This window comes from Gigantopelta aegis, chromosome 13 (genome assembly GCF_016097555.1).
Source record: "Gigantopelta aegis isolate Gae_Host chromosome 13, Gae_host_genome, whole genome shotgun sequence".
NCBI lineage: Eukaryota > Metazoa > Mollusca > Gastropoda > Neomphalida > Peltospiridae > Gigantopelta > Gigantopelta aegis.
Genome location: NC_054711.1, coordinates 9,086,517 through 9,109,261, shown reverse-complemented (window position 1 = coordinate 9,109,261; position 22,745 = coordinate 9,086,517). Strand labels below are relative to the sequence as shown.

General features: G+C 38.2%; 1 protein-coding gene across 1 annotated transcript in view; it reads right to left on the bottom strand.

The window, feature by feature from the left end:
- Positions 1 to 6,695: 6,695 nt before the first annotated feature.
- The window catches only part of LOC121387453 (GTP-binding protein ryh1-like), a 24,362-nt gene continuing 8,312 nt past the window's right edge, over positions 6,696 to 22,745 (bottom strand). The window contains exons 2-7 of the mRNA XM_041518571.1: positions 19,172 to 19,242; positions 17,495 to 17,685; positions 15,863 to 16,020; positions 9,765 to 9,881; positions 8,704 to 8,797; positions 6,696 to 7,010 (exon numbers count right to left, since the gene is read on the bottom strand). Coding sequence (XP_041374505.1) covers positions 6,910 to 7,010; positions 8,704 to 8,797; positions 9,765 to 9,881; positions 15,863 to 16,020; positions 17,495 to 17,657 — 633 coding nt within the window. The 5' untranslated portion in view covers positions 17,658 to 17,685; positions 19,172 to 19,242 and the 3' untranslated portion in view covers positions 6,696 to 6,909. The remainder of the gene's footprint in view (positions 7,011 to 8,703; positions 8,798 to 9,764; positions 9,882 to 15,862; positions 16,021 to 17,494; positions 17,686 to 19,171; positions 19,243 to 22,745) is intronic.

Sequence of the window (22,745 nt, the reverse complement as noted above, 5' to 3'; positions counted from 1 at the left end):
GGGGCAGAATGTAGCTCAGTAGGTTGAGTGCTCGACGGGTGCTTGCGTCGCGGGATCTAAAAACCGTGGTATGTGCTTTCCTGTGTGTGGGAAAGTACATATAAAAGATCCCTTGCTGCTAGTAGAAAAATGTAGCGGGTTTCCTCTGACGACTACGAGTCAGAATTATCAAATGTTTGACATATCTAATAGCCGATGATTAATTAATCAATGTGCTCAAGTGGTGTCGTTAAAACAAACAAACATACTTTAAACCAACTTTTATAATTATTTTCTGTTCAAAACAGAAAGTAGATTTGTAACATTGCAGGTACATGTGCAGGAATTTTAGCAGGTGGGGTCTAGACTGTGTTGACTGAAGTTTTCATGTTTCTCCGGAAAATAATCTATTATATTGAGAGAGAAAAAGAAAATTAAGCTTATGCAGGGAGAGGTTTCGACCCCCCAAAACCTTCCACCTGCACACGCACCTGCATTGGTAAATATATAAAAATATGCATTATTATGGCACATGGTGTAATTGGATAGTATCAAATAATACGACAATACTTTATACGTTTATCACAAACCATGCGGATAATACATAAATAAAGTTGAATATCCAAACAAAACAAAATGTATGCTATCTTACTGAACAAGCGGAAAGACGTAGCCCAGTGGTAAAGCGTTCGCGTGATGTGCGGTCGGTCTGAGATCGATCCCCGTCAGTGGGTCCATTGGGCTATTTCTCGCTCAAGCCAGTGCACCACGACTGGTACATCAAAGGCCGTGGTCTGTGCTATCCTGTCTGTGCGATAGTGCATATAAAAGATCCCTTGCTGCTAATCGAAAAGAGTAGCCCATGAAGTGGCGACAGCGGGTTTCCTCCCTCAATATCCGTGTGGTCCTTAACCATATGTCCGACGCCATATAACCGTAAATAAAATGTGTTGAGTGCGTCATTAAATAAAACATTTCCTTCCTTCCTTCCTTCCTTCCTTCTTACTGAACATTGCAAATTTCCACAAAACCCCATATTGTTATAATTCGTGTATTGATGGTCAAACTTCATCTTGACACTTTTAAATGGGTGTTTGATGCACACACAAAAAAAAGCCCACAATAATAATTATAATTTGTCCGCCATCTTTCTGTACCCAAAAGCCATAGCCGTTTTACTAGACTAAAAAGTACTTCCATCTGTCATTGACGTTACTTGTTCAGGCACCCCAATAATTCTGAATCAAAAATATTATTGGTAGTAAATCTTAAGGTAGAGAAAATAATTTTACTTGTAGAATGCAGGATATTGCATTTCAGCACATCTAGTTTTCACAATTTTAAGGGGGAACGTACCCGCCAGAACCCCCTAGAAACTTTATTTTGCGCTCTCGGTTTCAGTCACACACACACACACACACACACACACACCCTCCCCCGCCCAATGTCTACTTGTTTCCGCCCTGCCGGTTGTTTGGGGTAGTTTTTTAGTTATGGGGGGGGTGGGGGGTTGTGTTTTGTTTTGTGTGTTGTGGGGTGGTTTTTTGGGGGTTAAAGTGGGGGGGGGTGATTGATTGTTTTGCGGTGTTTTTTTCGGGGTTTTTGTGGATTTTTGTTGTGTTTAAATTTGCAATCTTCTGTGTTTCATACTTTGTTCTGTATTCATTTCAATAAGTAGAACGCTTTTGATGAATCTCCCGATATATTGGTTGTATTGTGTTCACAATGTGGTATATAAAATATGTATACTTATGTTTTAAAATAAACTTTGGTGTACAATACGACGTGTATAAAATACGTATATTTATGTATTAACATAAACTGGAATTTACATTCTTGGATATTTTGTGTGTGTGTGTATTGTATGAGTGCGTGCGTGCGTGGCCTCTGCGCGTGCGTTTGCGTCTCTCTGTGTGCATGCACGTGTGTGTTGTGTTTGTCAGAAGTCACCATCACATTAACCATCAAGAAATGAATAGTTTTACGAACAAAGATATTAATAAGTAATATTCCATCTTTAATCTATAAATACCTGAACAGTTTGTTTAACAATGGCATACCTGATAACTCTCACGCATTCGGCGTTAGTGTCACGCATTTATGTTGCTAGTTTCAGACTGACAACTGTCACGACGGAGTTGGCCAACTCGCTGATCTCTCGACTTCTACGACTGTCCAGTTGCTAGTCTGACAACGCGATTCTCGTAAAAAACAAAACAAAAACCTCTCCTACGACTGATTAGTTGTTAATCTGAGCGCACCAGTCGTAAGTTGGATGGGGGATTACAACGCAACTATCGAGTTTGCCAACTCCATCGTGTTAGTTGGCTGTCTGAACCTAGCATTTCTATCTAATATCACGTCTTCACGCCGTTATTTTACTAGACACTAAAATATTTGTTGGGGGGGGAGGGAGGGTATCCTGGAATTTTTGTACCATAAGCGAGAGGGGGCCCGTGACTGCATATGTTAAAAAAACACCAATTTAACAATGACCCCTTTAATTACTCACATTGTGGACCGTTAAGACGAAATATGTCCCAGATATATGAAGTACCATTAATGTCGAGGTGTCAAATTTTTTAATCTTAAAATTTGTATTACTTTTTGACCCGTTGTGACCGAAGTATCAATCGAATTTGTACACTTCATACTAGTACACTGACGTAGGAAGCGGGGAGGGGCACAGACGCGATAATGTTTATATATTTATGTATGTGTGTGTGTGTGTGTGTGTGTGTGTGTGTGTGTGTGTGTGTGTGTGTGTGTGTGTGTGTGTGTGTGTGTGTGTGTGTGTGTGTGTGTGTGTGTGTGTGTGTGTGTGCACCACACACACACACACACGTTTTGGTACCTTCCTACGCCCGTGTAGTATATCAGTTTGTAGAGCGAACTATGTTGATTGGTTGCAAATCGATGACTCAAATATTGATCAAGACTTTATCCTCTCCTCATTATGTTTCTGAAAAACATCCGCCAAACACCTACTTCATACAGACGGGGACGGGACGTAGCTCAGTGGTACAGCGCTCGCTTGATGCGCGGTCGGTCTGGGATCGATCCCCGTCGGTGGGCCCATTGGGCTATTTCTCGTTCCAGTCAGTGCACCATGACTGGTATATCAAAGACCATGAAGTGACGACAGCGGGTTTCCTCTCTCAATATCTGTGTGGTCCTTAACCATATGTCTGACGCCATATAACCGTAAATAAAATGTGTTGAGTGCATCGTTAAATGAAACATTCCCTTCCTTCATACAAAAGGTTATCATATTAATATAATATACTCTTCAAAAAAGTAGAGGAACCTGAAATATTAATGTTAATATCAACTATTAGACCGACCATACGTTTTGACCACAGACATCCTAGCAAAGAACGTTCAGGTCTGTTTATCAACACCAACACACCGAAATATATTCCATAGTTTGTACGTGCATCACGCAGTTGCCCCGTAATACGTGCGTTGGGTGTCATTCTCGATTTTGATAATTTTCAGGAAGGTCGATTAACCACTGTGGAACATTATTTCTGTCAATCTTTTTCATTCTGTTGATCATACAGTTGATATGGTTTTGTTTTTAGTCATTTTTATTGTTTGAATTTGCGATGCGGCGTATGCAACGCGATGAGCGTTTACGGGCTATTGATTGGCTTGCTGCAAACGGGCAGAAGTCAGGGTGAAGTGGCCAACACCTTCAATGTTTCGAAATCAATTATTAGCAGACTATGGAACAGGTACCAACAAACCCAAAATGTTGACGACTGACCCCGTTCAGGTCGTCCCAGGGCAACGACAGGAGTACAGGATCGATTTATCCGTAACCAGGCTCTAAGAAATCGAGCTCAAAAGACAAATCAAATTGTTGCAAACCTTCATCAGGCTACTGGTGTCCGAGTTATGGGTCAGACGATTAGAAATCGTCTTCATGCAACCCATCTTTATGCTCGACGGCCCCGGGGTGTGCCTACCTCGACAAATCGTCACATATTGCCCACAGACGTGAATGGTGTAGGGAGCGTCAGAATTGGGGTATTAGTCGCTGGTCATGTGTCATGTTTTCAGATTAGTAACTATTCACTTTGGACTTCCTTGACAGGCGTGGTCGGGTCTGGCTACGATGAAATGAACGGCACGCCAACGTCACAATGCGATTTCATGACAGATTTGGCGGTGGATCGGTTATGGTGTGGGGTGGTATCACTAAAACTGACAGAACCCCCCTCCATATTGTGCAAGGAAGGATCACTGGGCAGTACTACCGGGACAACGTACTGACACCCTTTGTCGTCCCATTTGCTAGGCGTGTGGGTCGACGTTTTGTTTTTCAGGACGACAACGCCCGTGCTCACCGTGCACGAATCGTCAATGTTCACCTCCAGCAGCACAACATCTATCGAATGCCATAGCCAGCAATGAGCCCAGACCTTTCCCCCATTGCACACGTCTGGGACATGATAGGGAGACGTGTGCGTCAACGTCAAAGACCGCCGACCACGTTAGCGGAACTTGGTCAGGCGTGCAAGAGGAGTGGAACAGACTCTCTCAAATGGCTATTGGGAGACTCGTACACAGTATGCCTCGTCGACTGAATGAATGTCTGACACATGGTGGCGGTATCACCCACTACTGATAAAAAAACGTCAACTTTCAAATTTCACTTCTGACCCCAGTCGTCCTTCAAGATCTTTGGTGGTCATAAAACTTACTGTAATGCTGAACTACCGGTTGTAATGTTTGGCCAATTAATTCACTATTATCATAGAACCATTCCTCACAGCTAATATACCTTACAATTTTGGCAATTGTAAATTCGTATTAGAGTTCCCCTACTTGTTTTGAAGAGTATATTAACTACATACAGACATAAGGCTTTTCAAAAAACACCATCATAAGATTTTTCTCCGACTACGTTTAGCAAAACAAAGACACATTTTATTAAGCTTGAGATTATATGATAAAGACATTACCTTCGTATATCATAAATAGGATATATTATTAGGTGTTGGCGTAGCCGGAGGGGGGAACATAGGGGTCATGCCAACTCCCCAATCGCGCATCTTTAGTTCTACCAGCGTTTATAGTTCTCTGTCGCCCATTACTCGACTCGTAGACAGTGTGGTTAATCCCCCACCAACACCCCCCTCCCCCAAATTATAAAATCATAGCTAAAAATGAGGCTCGTATACTACAATTTTTATTCCTAACAATATTAAGTATATCACAGTCAATGAATATGACGTCATCACAGTAAATGAATATGACGTCATCGCAGTTAATTAATATTACATCATCACAATCAATTAATATGACGTCAACACAGATCTGCTCACACTCAGTTTTGGTCTCACTACACAAATGTCATCTGCCATTAAAACCCATGTTAAATTGCCCAACTTCAAATGAAGATTGGCAATAGAACGGGTTCTCATTGGCACTAACAACATACACTATTGCGAACATACATTATATAAGCATTTATTTTCAATCCAAAATTGAGAACATTTCCGTCTCAGTTTGTTTGCTATAAGATCGCACCTGGCTGTTGTACCGGTCCGAGTGTTGATTTCCTTTGGTTACTGTACTGGAACATCAATACACCCAAGCCAAGGCAATCAGTATTTAGCAACACAAGGTTGTACCTAGTGCGGGGGGGGGGGGGGGGGGGGGGGGGGGGAGTCGAACAGATTAGTTCCCCATCCCAGGGGAATACAAAACATTGCTTGTAAGTTTTATAATGGACACATTCTCCTTTTAAGTTTTCAACTGGAAATTGCCGCATATCACTGTGTAGTTCTGATCATTGTTTTACTGCACTCCCAGACATGTAGGTAGCAGCGTACCAAAGAGTATCTCCCCGGGTCAAATTGCACATAACATTTAATATCACTGTTAATATTACCAATCCGGCCATTAGTAATAAATGTGACAGTACTTGTTGTCCCAAAATGTTGTTTCGTGTGACCAGTACATTCTTGTATTAAATGTTAAAAAAAAAAGTTTCGTTTAACGACACCACTAGAGCACATTGATTTATTAATCATCGGCTATTGGATGTCAAACATATGGTCATTTTGATATAATCATAGAGAGGAAACCCGCTACATTTTTCCATTAGCAAGGGATTTTTTATATGCACCATTCCAGACAGGATAGCACATACGACGGCCTTTGATATACCAGTCGTGGTGCACTGGCTGGAACGAGAAATAGCCCAATGGGTCCACCGACGGGGATCGATCCTAGACCTACCGCGCATCAGGCGAGCGTTTTACCACTGGGCTATGTCCCTCCCCTTCCTGTTATGTCTGAAATGAGCAGCTTAACCCCCAAATTTTGTTCTGATTTAATATAAGGGTGAGGGTTGAGAATGGTATAATGATTGAAATGCTGCGTCTATCAGTTTTAATCACATCACGCCCATGAAACTCAGGCCTCTGAAAATTGCGAGAACGATAGTTTCGTTCGCGCGTTGCTCTCGCGAATCTAATTTTGCATAACCTATTTTTTGTTTGCGTGGAATTTGGAGCACCATTTACTTGAATACAAAGGGATACACAAAAAAGGAAATTGGTTACTTTGATTTATTTCTGCGTAACCAATAAATGGGTCACGCAGATTTTCAATTCACAGAGGCCTGAAACTATATCTGGAGTGAGGGGACAATCTTTAGTGAAGGGGGCACAGTCTATTCGGACGGGGCGGGGGGACACAAGTCACATTTTTGTCTTTATTTATACAGAGTAGGAAACAAATCCCGTACATTTTCGATCTCGACACAAGCCTCCATATACACCTCGGTTCATACGGACCTGCACATATATGTTGGTATTGTCGTCTATGGGATTTGATTTGGTGCTACACACCCTAGTGCTTTAAAGGTCAAGACGCAAACTTGGCGAATTTTGATTTTGTGTTGAAAGAATAATTTTAACTCTTGCAACACGAACTCTTCTTCTTCTGAGTAGCACTTCCAGTCAGTTTGAGGACATCGTTTTTTGCCTGTAGATTCTTTTTATACAAAGCGCGAGCTGGAAAAAAAAAAAAAAAAACATTGTTACTAATTCACATATATTCGTGTATTGCATTGCTCATTTCCGTCCTATGTTTGTCGATCAAAGAACGTCTCAGGCAGGAGAGAGTACAGGAATTGATGACATGCATTTGGTGTCTAAACTGTGGCGAGCGAAGTTTTTAGGGGGGGGGGGGGGGATATATTGAAACATGCAAAATACTGCATTGGGGGGGGCTATGACCTTGACCTTGAGATATGACCTTGAAAATAATTGGGGGGAAAATGGTACCAAAGCTTTTTAGAATGCTACTGTAATACATTTGTTGTTTTTTTGTTTTGTTTTGTTTTATCCCAGTGCCCCCTGTCCTTTCTCTCCTTTGAATTCCATCTCATTTCTTCCCGGTCTGGCAACTCCTCCTATCTTTCAACTTCTTTCGCTGTCCACCTCCACACCCCAGTCCTTGTCTATCCAACCGCGACAGGTGCTTGTCTCTTGTGGCTATCTGTGCCACACACCTGTTCCCCATCAGCTTTTAGCTGTGGGCTTAGTCTGACCACTTCGGGGAGTGTTCAGTAGTTACTTCTGGCATTGTTAAGAGGCACTTGTAACCACCTACTATGCACCCCTACTACCGGCGGTCGTTAGTTAGTGCCGTGGGTCAGACCAGCTTTATTAGCGACAGAGGACGAGGATGCCAGGTGGGTGCAGGGATATACACAGAGACTGCACCACTGTAATACGTTTTAAAATGATATATATTGCCAACTTTTTTCATTAAATTCCCAAGGAACTACAACTGGCCCTGGACTAGGGATCGAGTCATGTTTCCCCGGAAAACATATATTTTTTTCAATTGCTCGAGTAGGATGGCTTCGAACAGTCCCACCCTTGCACACGCACCTCTCGGCACATTTAATCAGCTGCTATTTGGCACTGGCGTAGGAAGCGAGGAATGGGTGGGGAGACAGGGGCATGTGCCATCCCTTCCCCCTTTTTTCTTGATCCAGTAACAGCAGCAATGGTTTATATATATATATATGTGTGTGTGTGTGTGTGTGTGTGTGTGTGTGTGTATTATATATATTATGTGGGGGGGTCCCCCCCCCCCCACACACACACACACACACTTTTTTGCATTTTTCTACGCCACTGCTTGGTGTGTAACATAAGTACGACACCAGAGGCAGGGGTGCACCATCCCACAGACAGGATGACACATACCACGGCCTTTCATATATCAGTCGTGGTGCGCTGGTTTGACCTGACATGGTCAGAACTCTGGCGATGTCAGAGGTGGTGCCCACGACAGGCGTGCTCGAACAGTTCTCTGATTGAAGCATGCCAAAAATTACCCACATCCACACACGCTGGTTGGAACGAGAAATATAGCCCCACGGACCCACCGACGGAGATCAGTCCTAGACCGACCGCGCATCGGGCGAGCGCTTTACCATCGGGTTACGTCTCACCTCGTTTTACCTGGTTTCATCTTGAACGGGTTTTTTTGTGTGTGTTTTCTTATATGCCCCTATACCATTAGAAAAATCAATGTGCTCTAGTGGCGTCGTTAAATAAAACAGACTTTTTACTTTACTGCTATACCACTAGAGGTTTAGGAATATCTGGTTTGAAAATAGCAAAATATGACACTCGGAAGTTTGATAATGCACCTTTAAAAGTATATTCACTGATAGTAAACCTCGCTCACCTATGCCGTGAAAGAGGCTGTCGACGTTGTGTCCGGTTAAGGCCGAAGTTTCCATAAATTCATAGTCGTGACTCTTAGCCAGTGTTTCCCCTTCCTGAAACGACAATACATTTCATCTCAACTTAGTTTCGTGCTTATATCCAATTAAGGTTCAAGCACACTATCCTAAGCACGCTGTCCTGGGCACACACCTCAGCCATCTGGGCTGTCTGTCCAGGACAGTGGGTTAGTTGTTAGCTGGTTAGTGGTTAGTGAAAGAGGAGAGGGTGTAGTGGCCATACACCTACCCATTGAGCCCTTAAGAACTCACTCTGGGTTGGAGCCGGTACCGGGCTGCGAACCCTGTACCTACCAGCCTGTAGTCCGATGGCTTAACCACTGCGCCACCGAGGTCGGTTGCGACAATACAAGTATGTAAGAAGCATACTGGGAGTACTGCTAAAGCAATACGTGTCACCTACCGGGCCTTAAAAAAATGCATACCTCTTCACATTTTATTTACGGTTATATGACGTCGGACATATGTTTAAGGACCACACAGATACTGAGAGAGGAAACCCGCTGTCGCCACTTCATGGACTACTCTTTTCGATTAGCAGCAAGGGATCTTTTATATGCACCATCCCACAGACAGGATAACACTTACCACGCCCTTTGATAAACCAGCCGTGGTGCACTGGCTGGAGCAAGAAATAGCCCAATGGGCCCCGACGATAAATCCAGCCGTGGTGCATCTGGAACGCTTTACCACTGGGTTACGCCCCCCCCCCCAAATAAAGTCAAAATGGATCCAGCTGTACATGACGGATATACAGAATTTCATCTCATCCTTCAGACATGGCAAAACAACCGTTTGGAAAATACGCATTTCCTAATCTGTCATAAATCTGTCTACATCGGGCAAATTCCCATAAAAGTCAAACTTCAAATGTAACCCTACATGATAAAGCTATGCACAAAATTACATCTCAGTATCTTGAGGCATTGCACACAAACAAATAAAGGTTCGGAAAACAAATTTTCAGACAAATACAACTTGTTGCGTCATGAACAAGTCTTACCTCAGACGATATAACCCGGTCACCCAGGTCTTCTTTATTGCCAACAATAACAACTTCCGCTTCCGGTATGACACGCTCAATGTCTGAGAGGAATTCATCAATTCTGAAAAAACTCTCCTGGAATTTTAATAGACACAGCGTTAAAGTGTCTGTGTGTGTGTGTGTGTGTGTGTGTGTGTGTGTGTGTGTTTGTGTGTGTGTGTGTGTGTGTGTGTCAAACTTCGATAACTCCACCTTCGATCTCTCAAACATTTCGATCTCTCGACCTGAAGCGACGGTTCCGGCCGAATTGCTATACAAACTAGTTATAACGACCTTCGAAAACTCAAACTTCGAACACTCGATAAACTCGATCTCTCGACCAAATACTTTGGTCCCGTCATAAAGATTTAATAGATTAGGCACCTCTAAAACTCGACGCGTGTGGATTGATTAAACTGCCGTTGCCGATAGTATTTTAAAGACGAATGAATTGTCAATCACGTCAATCAGACGAAGCGCGCCCGTCTCGGGTGGTCTGTCCAAAGATTTAATATTGAAAAACAAATGCGACAACTGAGGACAAACGACCCAAAAGTTTTTTACAAATTACTTAAACCACCTTACCACCGTTAGATGATTTCTATCTAAACAAAGGCGAATCGGACGATAACGAAACAAAAATAAACTTTAATAACATAGACTCAGATAGTGAAAATGTGTTAAACAGTAGGATTGAAGAAAATGAAATATTAAACTGAAAAACGGTAAGGCACCTTGAATCGATATTATTATTAATGAATATATTAAAACAACTGCCGGCATGGTGCTACCAATCTATAGTAAACTGTTTAACATAATCTTGGACAATAGTGTTTTTCCTAATGAATGGTTGACTGGTGTAATTAAACCCATTTTTAAAAATAAGGGAAATCGTTCATTACCAGAAAATGATAGACCAATAACGTTGCTCTGCTGCATGTCTAAACTATTGACCACAATTTTAAATAACCGATTAAATGCTTTTATTGAAGAAAATAATATATTGAATGAATCTCAAACTGGTTTCCGAAAAGGCTACTCTACTACCGACCATCTATTTAATATACATTCTCTGATCGAAATTTTAAAAACAAGAAAAAAGAAATTATTTTGTGCGTTTGTAGATTTCCAAAAAGCTTTTGATCTAATTTCTAGAACTTGTCTCAGGCAGAAATTGTTAGAAAATAAGATAAATGGAAAATTCTTCAAAATAATTTATCAAATGTATCATGGAATAAAGTCTATGTATTTGTACAAAAAACAAAACCTCAGACCTATTTCCATGCAACATCGGTGTCCGACAAGGAGAAAATTCGTCGCCTGTCCTGTTTTCCCTTTATCTAAATGATCTAGATAATTACTTAAAAAGCCAAAATTGTACTGGGGTATCCCTGGATACAGATGAAATGTTCTATGAAACAGCTCTTTACTTTTTATGTTTATTATATGCTGACGATACTGCGCTTCTCGCATCAAACGCCTCTGACTTACAACAATCTCTAAATGTCTTTTCACAATATTGCAATAAATGGAAACTCAAAGTAAATGCAAGTAAAACTAAAATAATAATTTTCAATGGCACCAGTAATGATTATAAGAAAGTTTTTACATTTGGAAATGATGAGCTTGAAAACGTAAAAGAATATAAATACCTAGGTCTTACTTTTACTAAAATAAATAAATTTAATACATTCAAAAAACAGCTAACTCAAAAGGCAACAAAAGCAATGTACTGTCTAAATCTAAAGACGATAACTTTTCAGTAGAATGCAAATTAAAACTATTTGACTCCATTGTACTCCCGATTCTCGTATACGGATGCGAAATATGGGGTTACGAAAACATCGATATCACTGAAAATATTCATATAAAATTCTTAAGACACATCCCGCTATTCATGTTATATGGCAAACTAGGAAGAACACCCCTTAAATTAATTATTCAACAAAGAATTATAAGTTTTTGGGCCCGTATCGTATCTGGTAAACAAACAAAATCATCGTTTTTACTGCATGAATTAATGTTACACGACTCTTCTATAAATGGATATAGTTATAAATGGATAAAAATGGTCGAAGATATATATAACCAGCTAGGCATGACAAATGTTTGGATGTCACGGAACTTTTCATCCATAAAAATACTTCTTAAGCAAGTAAAATTAAGACAAAACGACCAGTATTTACAACAATGGAATAGTAACATAGCTTTATCATTAAGAGGTAAAACGTACACTATATTTAAAGAAAACCTTAGATTAGAAAAATATGTTATTATATTACCACAAACATTATGGGCTATATTACTCAAATTTAGAACATCTAACCACTACTTACCAATCGAAATAGGACGCTGGAACAACACCCCAGTAGAAGATCGAACGTGCACATTATGTAACAATAATGACATTGGAGACGAGTTTCACTATTTATTCACATGTACTTATTTCACTAACTCCCGTAAATATTTGCTTAAGTCATATTGTTATAATAAACCAAGTATGTTGAAATTTAAACAACTAATGACGAATAGCAAAATAGGTGTTTTCAAGAAATTATGTAAATTAATAAAATAAATTAATGATAAATGCAGTAAACCCTACAAGAACACTGGCCTATAATTATTTACAATGTCTATCACTACCGAAGTATACATATACATATATATGTGTGCGCGTCTGATTAGCACATTTTGGTAGTAATTACAATAATGTGACATTACATTACTTTATTCTAATTGTATTTTATTATTGCCTTTATTATTCTATTGTATTTGTATTATACTACTGTCTCTATTACTGTATTGCATTTGTATTAATACAGTACGTCTCCTGTAAACCCTATCTTGTCACTACAGTGTATATATCATGTTCCTTATATGCCGTTGTGTAACGGCCTGAGCGTACTAAAGTTCTGTTCTATTCTGTTCTGAACTATCGAGGATTAAGGTGATAATTACAGAATAATAGATCGCCGACTAACCGGAACGAATCGATCCTGTGTTTGGTTGTTAGAACAGAACAGAACAGAACTTTATTCACTCTGAATATCATCGGTGTTACATTTGAGGTGGTTGACAAACGTTTTGGTGTACTGCTTAAAAGAATAATACAATCAAACATTCAACTAACTAAATAAATTAATTAATTAAGTAAATAAGTAACTTACGAAAGATAAATGTTTTTAAACACGTTGTTAATCAAATTATACATGTAGGCTTACATACTTTCTTTATATTTGATATTTTGTGAAGTTAAATAGATGAATTAATTTAAAGGTGTTAGGCCTAATATAAAAATATTTTTTTTACATATGTACTTCTTTCATTAGTAAAATGAGGACACTGAAATAAATAATGAAACTCATCACTTGCTGCAATGTCACACAGAGGACATATTCTATCTTTTTTTCAATATTCTGTCATCTGCCTGTTTCAATCGGTAGATAATGTTTGCTTGTTCTGAAGCGGTTAAATATAATGCGACGTTTTTCAGGCAGGTACAGAAGGTAGTTTTCACATTCATGTTTTCTTTTAAATATCCCATAGGTAATGCATTTTGGATAAGAATTTAAATTATCATTCCAAGCTTGTAGGTATTGATCTCTTAGTCGTTCAGAAACTGTACGAATAAAAGCTTTTTTATTTAAAATGTTTTGGTTTAAAGGCATACTGTCACGGATTTAAGGACCTTACTTCTCTAAAAATGGATAATAAATAAAAATTACATTAAATGTTGGAAACCAAATCTAGCTGTCGCATAACCTTAACTGAGCCATGATGGAGTGAAATCCATGCCATCCCTCTCGACAATTTTAGTTTTCTAATTATGGACCATTGCCATAATTCAATTATTTTTACAAAATGTCATTAATAAATGGAGTATGGTGGTTATTAAGATAGTTGAATAAAGTACATTTAGGGACAAATCAAATTATTTTTGTTCGAGTAATACTTTGTTAGACCATTAAATAGGTCAGTGGTCTGTGACAATATGCCTTTAACCAGTAATTACCCAGGCCTAGTTTATTTAGAGTATCGTGTATATGTATCAACCACTTAAACCTATAACCATACTGAACATTTTCACTTGTAATAATTGTATACAGGTTGTCAGCGTTTGTAGAGCGGAGAGCTTCGCTACGTAATACATAATTACAGACACAGTCTGGTTAACTTCAAAAAGCAATTGTAATAATTGTTAGCGCTGTTTCCTTTTTTATAAATGTTACTTCCTGATTTGCATTAGTGCTTTTTAATGATTTTTCCTATTTAAAATAATTAAAATAATTTTGTGAAAAACAAATGTACTGAGTGTTATTCGGCGTTCAGTGTTTTATTTGTTAGCTATGTTCCGGCATGTTTAGACATTTGCAAAATACATCAACGTTCATTATATAATTTACTTTCTGTTTCGAATTTGAACTCTTATATATAATGATGGAAAGAAATATGGGAACACATCGAATTGTAGACCAAATTTAATTCACTACTAGCGTAGTAATGTCTGTATTTCATGCCAAGTTGTAATGTGAGATTGAATGTCTGTAGTGTTGAATGTGCTACCTATATGTTCCCAGTCAACTTCTGACAATATGAATTGATTTTTGATGCAGTTATTATTTCTTGTTGCTATCTGTGTGATCCTTTATTTCTTTCCACCAGTATATTAATTTCGAAAACTCGAACTCCCTGAAACTCGAACTATTTCCTCGTCTCCTTCGAGACCGAGTTATCGAAGATTGTTTGTGTGTGTGTGTGTGTGTGTGTGTGTGTGTGCGCGTGTGCGTGCGTGTCTGTGTGTGTGTGTGTGTGTGTGTGCGTGTCTATGTGTGTGTGTCTGTGTGTGTGTGTGTGTATGTGTGTGTCTGTGTGTGTGTGTGTTTGTGTGTGTGTCTGTGTGTGTCTGTGTGTGTGTGTGTGTGTGTCTGTGTGTGTGTCTCTGTGTGTGTCTGTGTGTGTGTGTGTCTGTGTGTGTGTGTGTGCGTGTCTGTGTGTGTGTGTGTGCGTGTCTGTGTCTGTGTGTGTCTGTGTGTGTGTCTGTGTGTGTGTGTGTGTGTGTGTGTGTGTGTCTGTCTGTGTGTGTGTGTCTGTGTGTGTCTGTGTGTGTGTGTCTGTGTGTGTCTGTGTGTGTGTGTGTGTGTGTACTCTTCAAAAAATGTAGGGGAACTCTAATAAGAAATTGTAATTGCCAAAATTGTAAGGTATATTAGCTTGGGGAATGGTTATATGATAATAGCGAATTAATTGGGCAAACATTACAACCTGTAGTTCAGTATTACAGTAGGTTTTATGACCACCAAAGATCTTGAAGGACGATTGGGGTCAGAAGTGAAATTTGAAAGTTGACGGTTTTTTATCAGTAAATCGCAAATTCAAACAATAAAAAATGATTAAAAACAAAACAGTAACAACTGTATGATCAACAGAATGAAAAATATTGAAAGAAATAATGTTCCCCAGTGATTAATAGATCTTCCTGGAAATTGTCAAAATCGAGAATGACACACCATGCACGTGTACGGGGCAACTGCGTGATGCATGTGCAAACTATGGAATGTGTTTCGGTGTGTTGATAAACATACCTGAACGTTCTTTATTAGGATGTCTGTGGTCAAAACGTATGTTCGATCTAATAGTTGATATTAACATTAATATTTCAGGTTCCCCATCTATATATGTGTGTGTGTGTGTGTGTGTGTGAGAGAGAGAGAGAGAGAGAGAGAGAGAGAGAGAGAGAGAGAGAGAGAGAGAGAGAGAGAGAGAGAGAGAGAGAGAGAGAGAGAGAGTTTGTGTGGGTGGGGAGGGGGGTGCGTGTAGATTCTTCCTACTAAAATGAAATCAACCTATTGGCACAGCACTACAATTTGTCGTGTTGTAAGTTGTTGTCTTGGCTTAAAATATAGTCTGGTTTACGAATTAGTTCCTTATAAAAAATGCATTTTGAAATCTTTGTTTGAAGATCACAAATAGGTTGACCTCTTTAGTATTGGTTTCATGTTACTTTTAATATGTAGTACTAAGTGGTAAAATAAGTATAAATGAATGAATGAATGAAACCATTTTGTAATGATGTTTACCCTATCGGTGACGTTATATATCACAATGGCGGCTGCAGCTCGTCTCATAAAAGATACGTTCATGTTACTGAATCGCTCCTGGCCCACCGTATCCCAGATCTGTAGAACAATAGGTTTGTTCATGTCCGGAAGAAGGACTTTCACTGTGGCAAAGTCAACTGCAAATGAAATTACAACTTTCAAATATACTGGTTTCGTATAGAAGATAGTCTCGTAATTCGACCAATGAAAATAAAAGAACAACTTACAAATATACTGCTTTCGTACAAAAGATAGTGTTGTAATTTGACCAATGAAAATAAAATAACTTTCAAATATATTAGTTTCGTACAGACGATAGTGTCGTAATTTGACCAATGAAAATAAAATAACATTCAAATATATTGGTTTCGAACAGATGATAGTGTGGTATTTCGACCAATGAAAGTAAAATACCAAATATTTGGTTTCGAACAGATCACCAGTGTGGTATTTCGACCAGTGAAAGTAAAATACCAACTTTTAAATATCACCAGCCTTTTAGTATAATAACAAATTTTTAGAGCTTTTGGGAAAATTGGGAATTAAAAACAATTTATTTTTATACAAACAGAAACATTCTTAAAAGATTATTTGAACAAGCTGAATATAAAACAACAACTTTCAAATATTAGTATACTGGTTTCGTACAGAAGACAGTATAGTAATTCGACTAATTAAAATAAAATAACAACTTTCAAATATACTGATTTCGTACAGAAGATAGTATACTAATTCGACCAATGAAAATAAAATAACAACTTTCAACTATACTGGTTTCGTGCAGAAGACAATCGTAATCAGACAACTAAAATAAAATAACAACTTTCAATTATGCTGGTTTTGTGCAGAAGACAGCATCGTGATTTGACAACTGAAAATAAAATAATTTTAAAATATACAGAAATTGTGCACAAGTATTACTACAGAAAATAAAATAAATTTGAAATATTTTGCTTTCTTGCAGAAGTATCATAATAAGAAAACAAGCCTCTGAAAATTGCGAGAACGATCATTTTGCATAACCCATTTTTCGTTCGTGCATTAAATTTAGAACATCACTTACATGGTTGCCTCAGTTTAGTTTTGCGTAATCCAATAAATGGTTTATACCATGTTTCAATTCTCAAAGGCGTGGACAACCGGTTTTTTTTTAAATTGGCATAGCCCTATTGTCGTTATGCAGCAGACAAAACGTTTGTAAACGTTTGTTTTATTTAACGACACCACTAGAGAACACTGATTTAATAACCATGGGCTATTGGATGTCAAACATATGGCAGTTTTGACATACATTCTTAGAAAGGAAACCCGCTACATTTTTTTTTCATTAGTAGCAAGGGATCTTTTATGTGCACCATCCCATAGACAGGATAGCACATACCACGGCCTTTGATATACCAGTCGTGGTGCACTGGCTAGAACGAGAAATAGCCCAATGGGCCCACCGACTGGGATTTGATCCCAGACTGACCATGCATTAGGCGTGCACTTTACCACTGTGGTACGTCCAGCCCCGCAGCAGACGAGATCAGTAAAGTGATAATAAAATGCGTGTTTCCGTGCGATTCCCTTATGCGTGTCAGAATTAAAGAAAACCACAGGAAAACTCACCGTGAATAGTGGATGGCTGGTTATTTTTAAATTTGTCAAAACAAAACTTTTTCACGAGGCTGGTTTTACCCACAGCCATGCTACCCAGCAACACAACTTTGGCATAAGTGATCTCTTCGAACTCTTTTATCAAAGAGGAACGTAAATTCTTCACCGCGGCCATTTTGGTTTCTTTGAAATTTCATATATCACTGTAAATTAAAAAAAAAAAAAAAAATTAAATAACAGTTACAGGGTTGTATCTATCCCCAAATTAATTACTACTCTGTATGGAACGCGGAGCGGGTAATTTTGTCATGCTCATATACCATGAAGGTTTTGAGCATGTCCGTTCCGGGTCCCGTCTCTGGTTAGCCAGGTGCCTGATCCGGGACAGAAATTATTACCAGGTCAATTCTGTATGGACACAAATATTGATGTTCATGTTCTTTATTGCTTTAAGTTTTTACAACTATCAGCATAATACATTGTACAACAAAATAATAAATATATATAGGATATGTACATGATTATAGTGGAGAGTGATTTAGTAAATAATAATAATAATAATAATAATAATAATAATAATAATTAATAATTAATAATTAATAAATTAAGGTTCTATTGACTTATATTATTTAATACATATAAGTCATTATGAAGTATACTGAGAGATACATGTATTAGTGGTTTAATATACATGTAATCGAATAGTACTATACTGAATAAATAGAAGTAATGTTAATATTAACCAATTTGCTCCAAGGCATTTGCTCTAAATAAAAAAAAAAATTCCGAGATTATTAAGTTCTTTAGCATTGTTAAGCGCTAATAGGTGGGTAAGTCTGAAAACGCTTGGACGTCTATGGTAAGATGTTTTAACAAATTTCATTCTTAAATCATTATATCGTGGGCACTGGAGGATAAAATAATACTCGTCTTTTATTTCATTTTTGTCACATAGTGTACATTTTCTCTGTGATCTTGCAATATGTCTATACCTGCCAAATTCTATATTTAATTTATATGCACATATTCTGATTTTAGTTATTTCTTTTAAATGACGAACGTCCAATGGTTTTCTAAGATAATCGTGTAATATGAAGTTATTTAACAAGTTTGTATAGACTTCCCTTTGGAGTTATCATTATTCTACTGTAACATTGTTGCTTGAATATGTCAGTTATTCTTTCTCTAATTACATTGTAAACATTGATATCAACATGTGCTAAGTCCATATATAATTTAAACCTAGTCCGTTTAGTTCCTGTTTGACCTTCATTAACCAGTCATCTTCATACTGAACCATTTCCTCACATATAGCTCTTAATATACTGTTATTAGTGTTACGCAGCTTTATCCAATATTTAAAAATCCATAATTTTCTTATAATTTGCATTGTGAATCGTTCTAATTCACTATAAACAAAATCATTACAAGTTCTTTTTGTACCCCAAATAGTCTTCTACAGAACTGTATATGAATTTGTTCAATGTCTTGGCCAGGATGAAAACCCCACACTTCAGATTCGTAACTAAGAATACTATTAACATAGGTGTCACACACAGATAGCATTAAAATAATTCTTATTACACACTTTCAGTACTGAAAATAAAGCTTTTCCACCCTGTTCTGATACTCTCTTCTGTGTACGACTAAATTTTCCATTATAAAATAATAATATGACTAGGTACTTACATTTATCCACAACTTCTATATGGCAACCGTTATAAAACCATTTCTCATTTTCTCGCACTTCTCCTCCATTTCTAAAACACCACAATTTTTGTCTTAGTTGTATTTACAGTCAAATCCCATTTACGAGTAAAATCAGATAGTGAATCAAGCATTTTTATGCAGTGCCTCTGGTGTTTACGCCTGCAGCACCATGTCATCAGCACACATTATTAAAAATAGGTTTAGCATTTGTATCTCAATATAGGGCCAATTATCTGATAGCAACTGCATTTCACAATCATTCACATACATAGAAAATAATATTGGAGATAAAACTTCTATGTAAACATCATACAAGTCAATTATCTATCGTACATATTTACTGTAATATCTACCCCATCTATATATCTTTTATATCCTATTTTTCTCTCTATCTGTCTACCTATCTATCTACTTCTATATCAATTTATCTATCTATCTATATATATTTCTCTCTCTTTGTCTGTCTGCTAGCCTGCCTGCCTGCCTGCCTACCAGCCTGCCTGCCTATCTATCTATCTATCTATCTATCTACTTCTATATCAATTTATTTATCTATCTATATTTCTCTCTCTCTCTCTCTCTCTCTCTCTCTCTCTCTCTCTCTCTCTCTCTCTCTCTCTCTCTCTCTCTCTCTCTCTCTCTCTGTCTGTCTGTCTGTCTCTCTCTGTCTGTCTCTCTGTGTCTGTCTGCTAGCCTGCCTGCCTGCCTATTTATCTATATATCTATCTATCTGTCTATCAATCTATCAATCTATCTATCAATCTATCAAACCGGCCTCGGTGGCGTCGTGGCAGGCCATCGGTCTACAGGCTGGTAGGTACTGGGTTCTGATCCCAGTCGAGGCATGGAATTTTTAATCCAGATACCGACCCCAAACCCTGAGTGAGTGCTCCGCAAGGCTCAAAGGGTAGGTGTAAACCACTTGCACAGACCAGTGATCCATAACTGGTTCAACAAAGGCCATGGTTTGTACTATCCTGCCTGGGGAAGCGCAAATAAAAGATCCCTTGCTGCCTGTCGTAAAAGAGTAGCCTATGTGGCGACAGCGGGTTTCCTCTAAAAACATCTGTGTGGTCCTTAACCATATGTCTGACGCCATATAACCGTAAATAAAATGTGTTAAGTGCGTCGTTAAATAAAACACTTCTTTCTATCAATCTATCAATCTATCTATCTATCTATCTCTATATATATATATATATATCTGTCTGTCTGCTAGCCTGCCTGCCTGCCTATTTATTTCTCTATCTATCTATCTATCTATCTATCTATCTATCTATCTATTTTTCTTTCTTTCTTTCTTTCATTCTTTCTTTCTATCTATCTATCTATCTATCTATCTATCTATCTATCTATCTATCTATCTATCTATCTGACTTCTGTCTATATCTATATCTATGATCCACACACAAACACACACAGAGAGAGAGAGAGAGAGAGAGAGAGAGAGAGAGAGAAGGAGAGAGAGAGAGAGAGAGAGAGAGAGGGAGGGAGAGGGAGAGAGAGAGAGAGAGAGACACACACACACACACACAGACAGACAGACAGAACGTCGCGTGAGAGCTAAAAGGTCGTAAGTGGCAGATACGACCTAAAACGTCTTTTTGCATATTTGGAATCGCCATCCCCGATTACATATTGTCACAAAAAAATCGTAGCTGTGTCCCTAATAGCATCGCTTATACTGAAGGATTTAAATGGTCGTAAGTGAATCACAGATACCAATTTGCACGAAAATAGACGTAACTGACACGTACGACTTTCTTCCGATTTCCATTATGTGAACACGACTGGTCGTATGTGGTAGATACACCCATTTTAAATACAGTTCGTTATATAACTATGTCTGACATAGGTCGTATGTGCCAAATACGATCCATATGCATTCATTGTTATCGGTTTGTGATAGAAATTACAAATGCGAAGTACAATAGAGCGTACATCATGTCAATATTTTTATGTGCTTGAATCCTAAAAATAATATAACTTTTGTCGTTGTGAGAGCCCGGTCTAATATGTGGAAAAAATTGATACTGCATGCAACGAACCATGTGGCAACAGACAAGAATCGTGTCTGTATATATAAATAGGAATTGCAGTAACATTAATGTTGGTATGGTTTGCAATTTTATGTGCACCATAATTATAATAATAAACATGTTTTGGTGAATTGTCTTGAAAAACAAATATCTATTTTGAAGTTTTTTTAATCGAAGCAAAGTTTCCAACATAATTTGTATCCGTAGAAACAATTTGAATTCATACTAATGTTGTATGTGGCATATACGACCAAAGTGCAAGCATAATTACACTGATTTTGGATGTATTTAATTGTATGTTACGGTGATCAAGTTCCGTCTGTCAGCTGCCTTTGAAGATCCATAGGATTGCCTTAATGTAGGCATTATGGATTAACAATATTGCACATACAAACGCAATTGTAAGTTATCCAGGACAAAGTCCAGTAACAGAAGACAGTGTAATCAGACGTAAAGTGTAAAGTCGAATAAAGTGAATGTGGCCTCAACATAAACGACAGCAAGATCTATGAATTTTTATTAACTTTACAATTAACGAATATTTGCAACAGAATGTTGAACGCGAACATGACACAACACAGCACGCACAACAGAACATGAACATGACATATCATACAACAGGACCTGAATATGACATAGCTCACACAACAGGACATGAACATGACATAGCTCACACAACAGGACATGAACATGACATAGCTCACACAACAGGACCTGAACATGGCATAGCTCACATAACAGGACCTGAACATGACATAGCTCACACAACAGGACATGAACATGACATAGCTCACATAACAGGACCTGAACATGATATATAGCGTACACAACAGAACTTGGCACATCAATGACAACAAGACCTGAACATAACAGCAAAAAGCTAAACATGAGAAAATAATCACCATAGAAAATGAACGAGACATAGCACTGGCGAAAGTTTATTTTGTTTGTTTTGTTTAATGACATCACTAGAGCACATTGATTAATTAATCATCGGCTATTAGATGTTAAACATTTGGTAATTGTGACTCATAGTCATCAGAGGAAACCCACTACATTTTTCCTAATGCAGCATGGTATCTTTTATATGCACTTCCCCACAGACAGGACAGCGCATACCACGGCCCTTATCCAGTCACTTGCGACAGAATCTGAACATGACATAGCACTCACAAGAAAACCTGCATATGACGTGGCACACACAAAAGAACCTGAACGTGGCATAGTACACACAACAGAACCTGAAGAACATGACAGAACACACATATAACATACCATTATCATGACGTAGCACACACAAGAGAACTTGAACATGACATATCACTCACAACAGACCCAGAAAATAATTTAGCACATGCAACTGAAACCGGAGGATTGATCACTTAAAACACTGCACATAACATAGTCTGGATATATCACTGAACACACATCATACATAACCTGGAGAGATCTCTGAACACAATAGAACTTGGAGAGACCACTGGACACACAACAGAACCTGGAGGGATCACTGA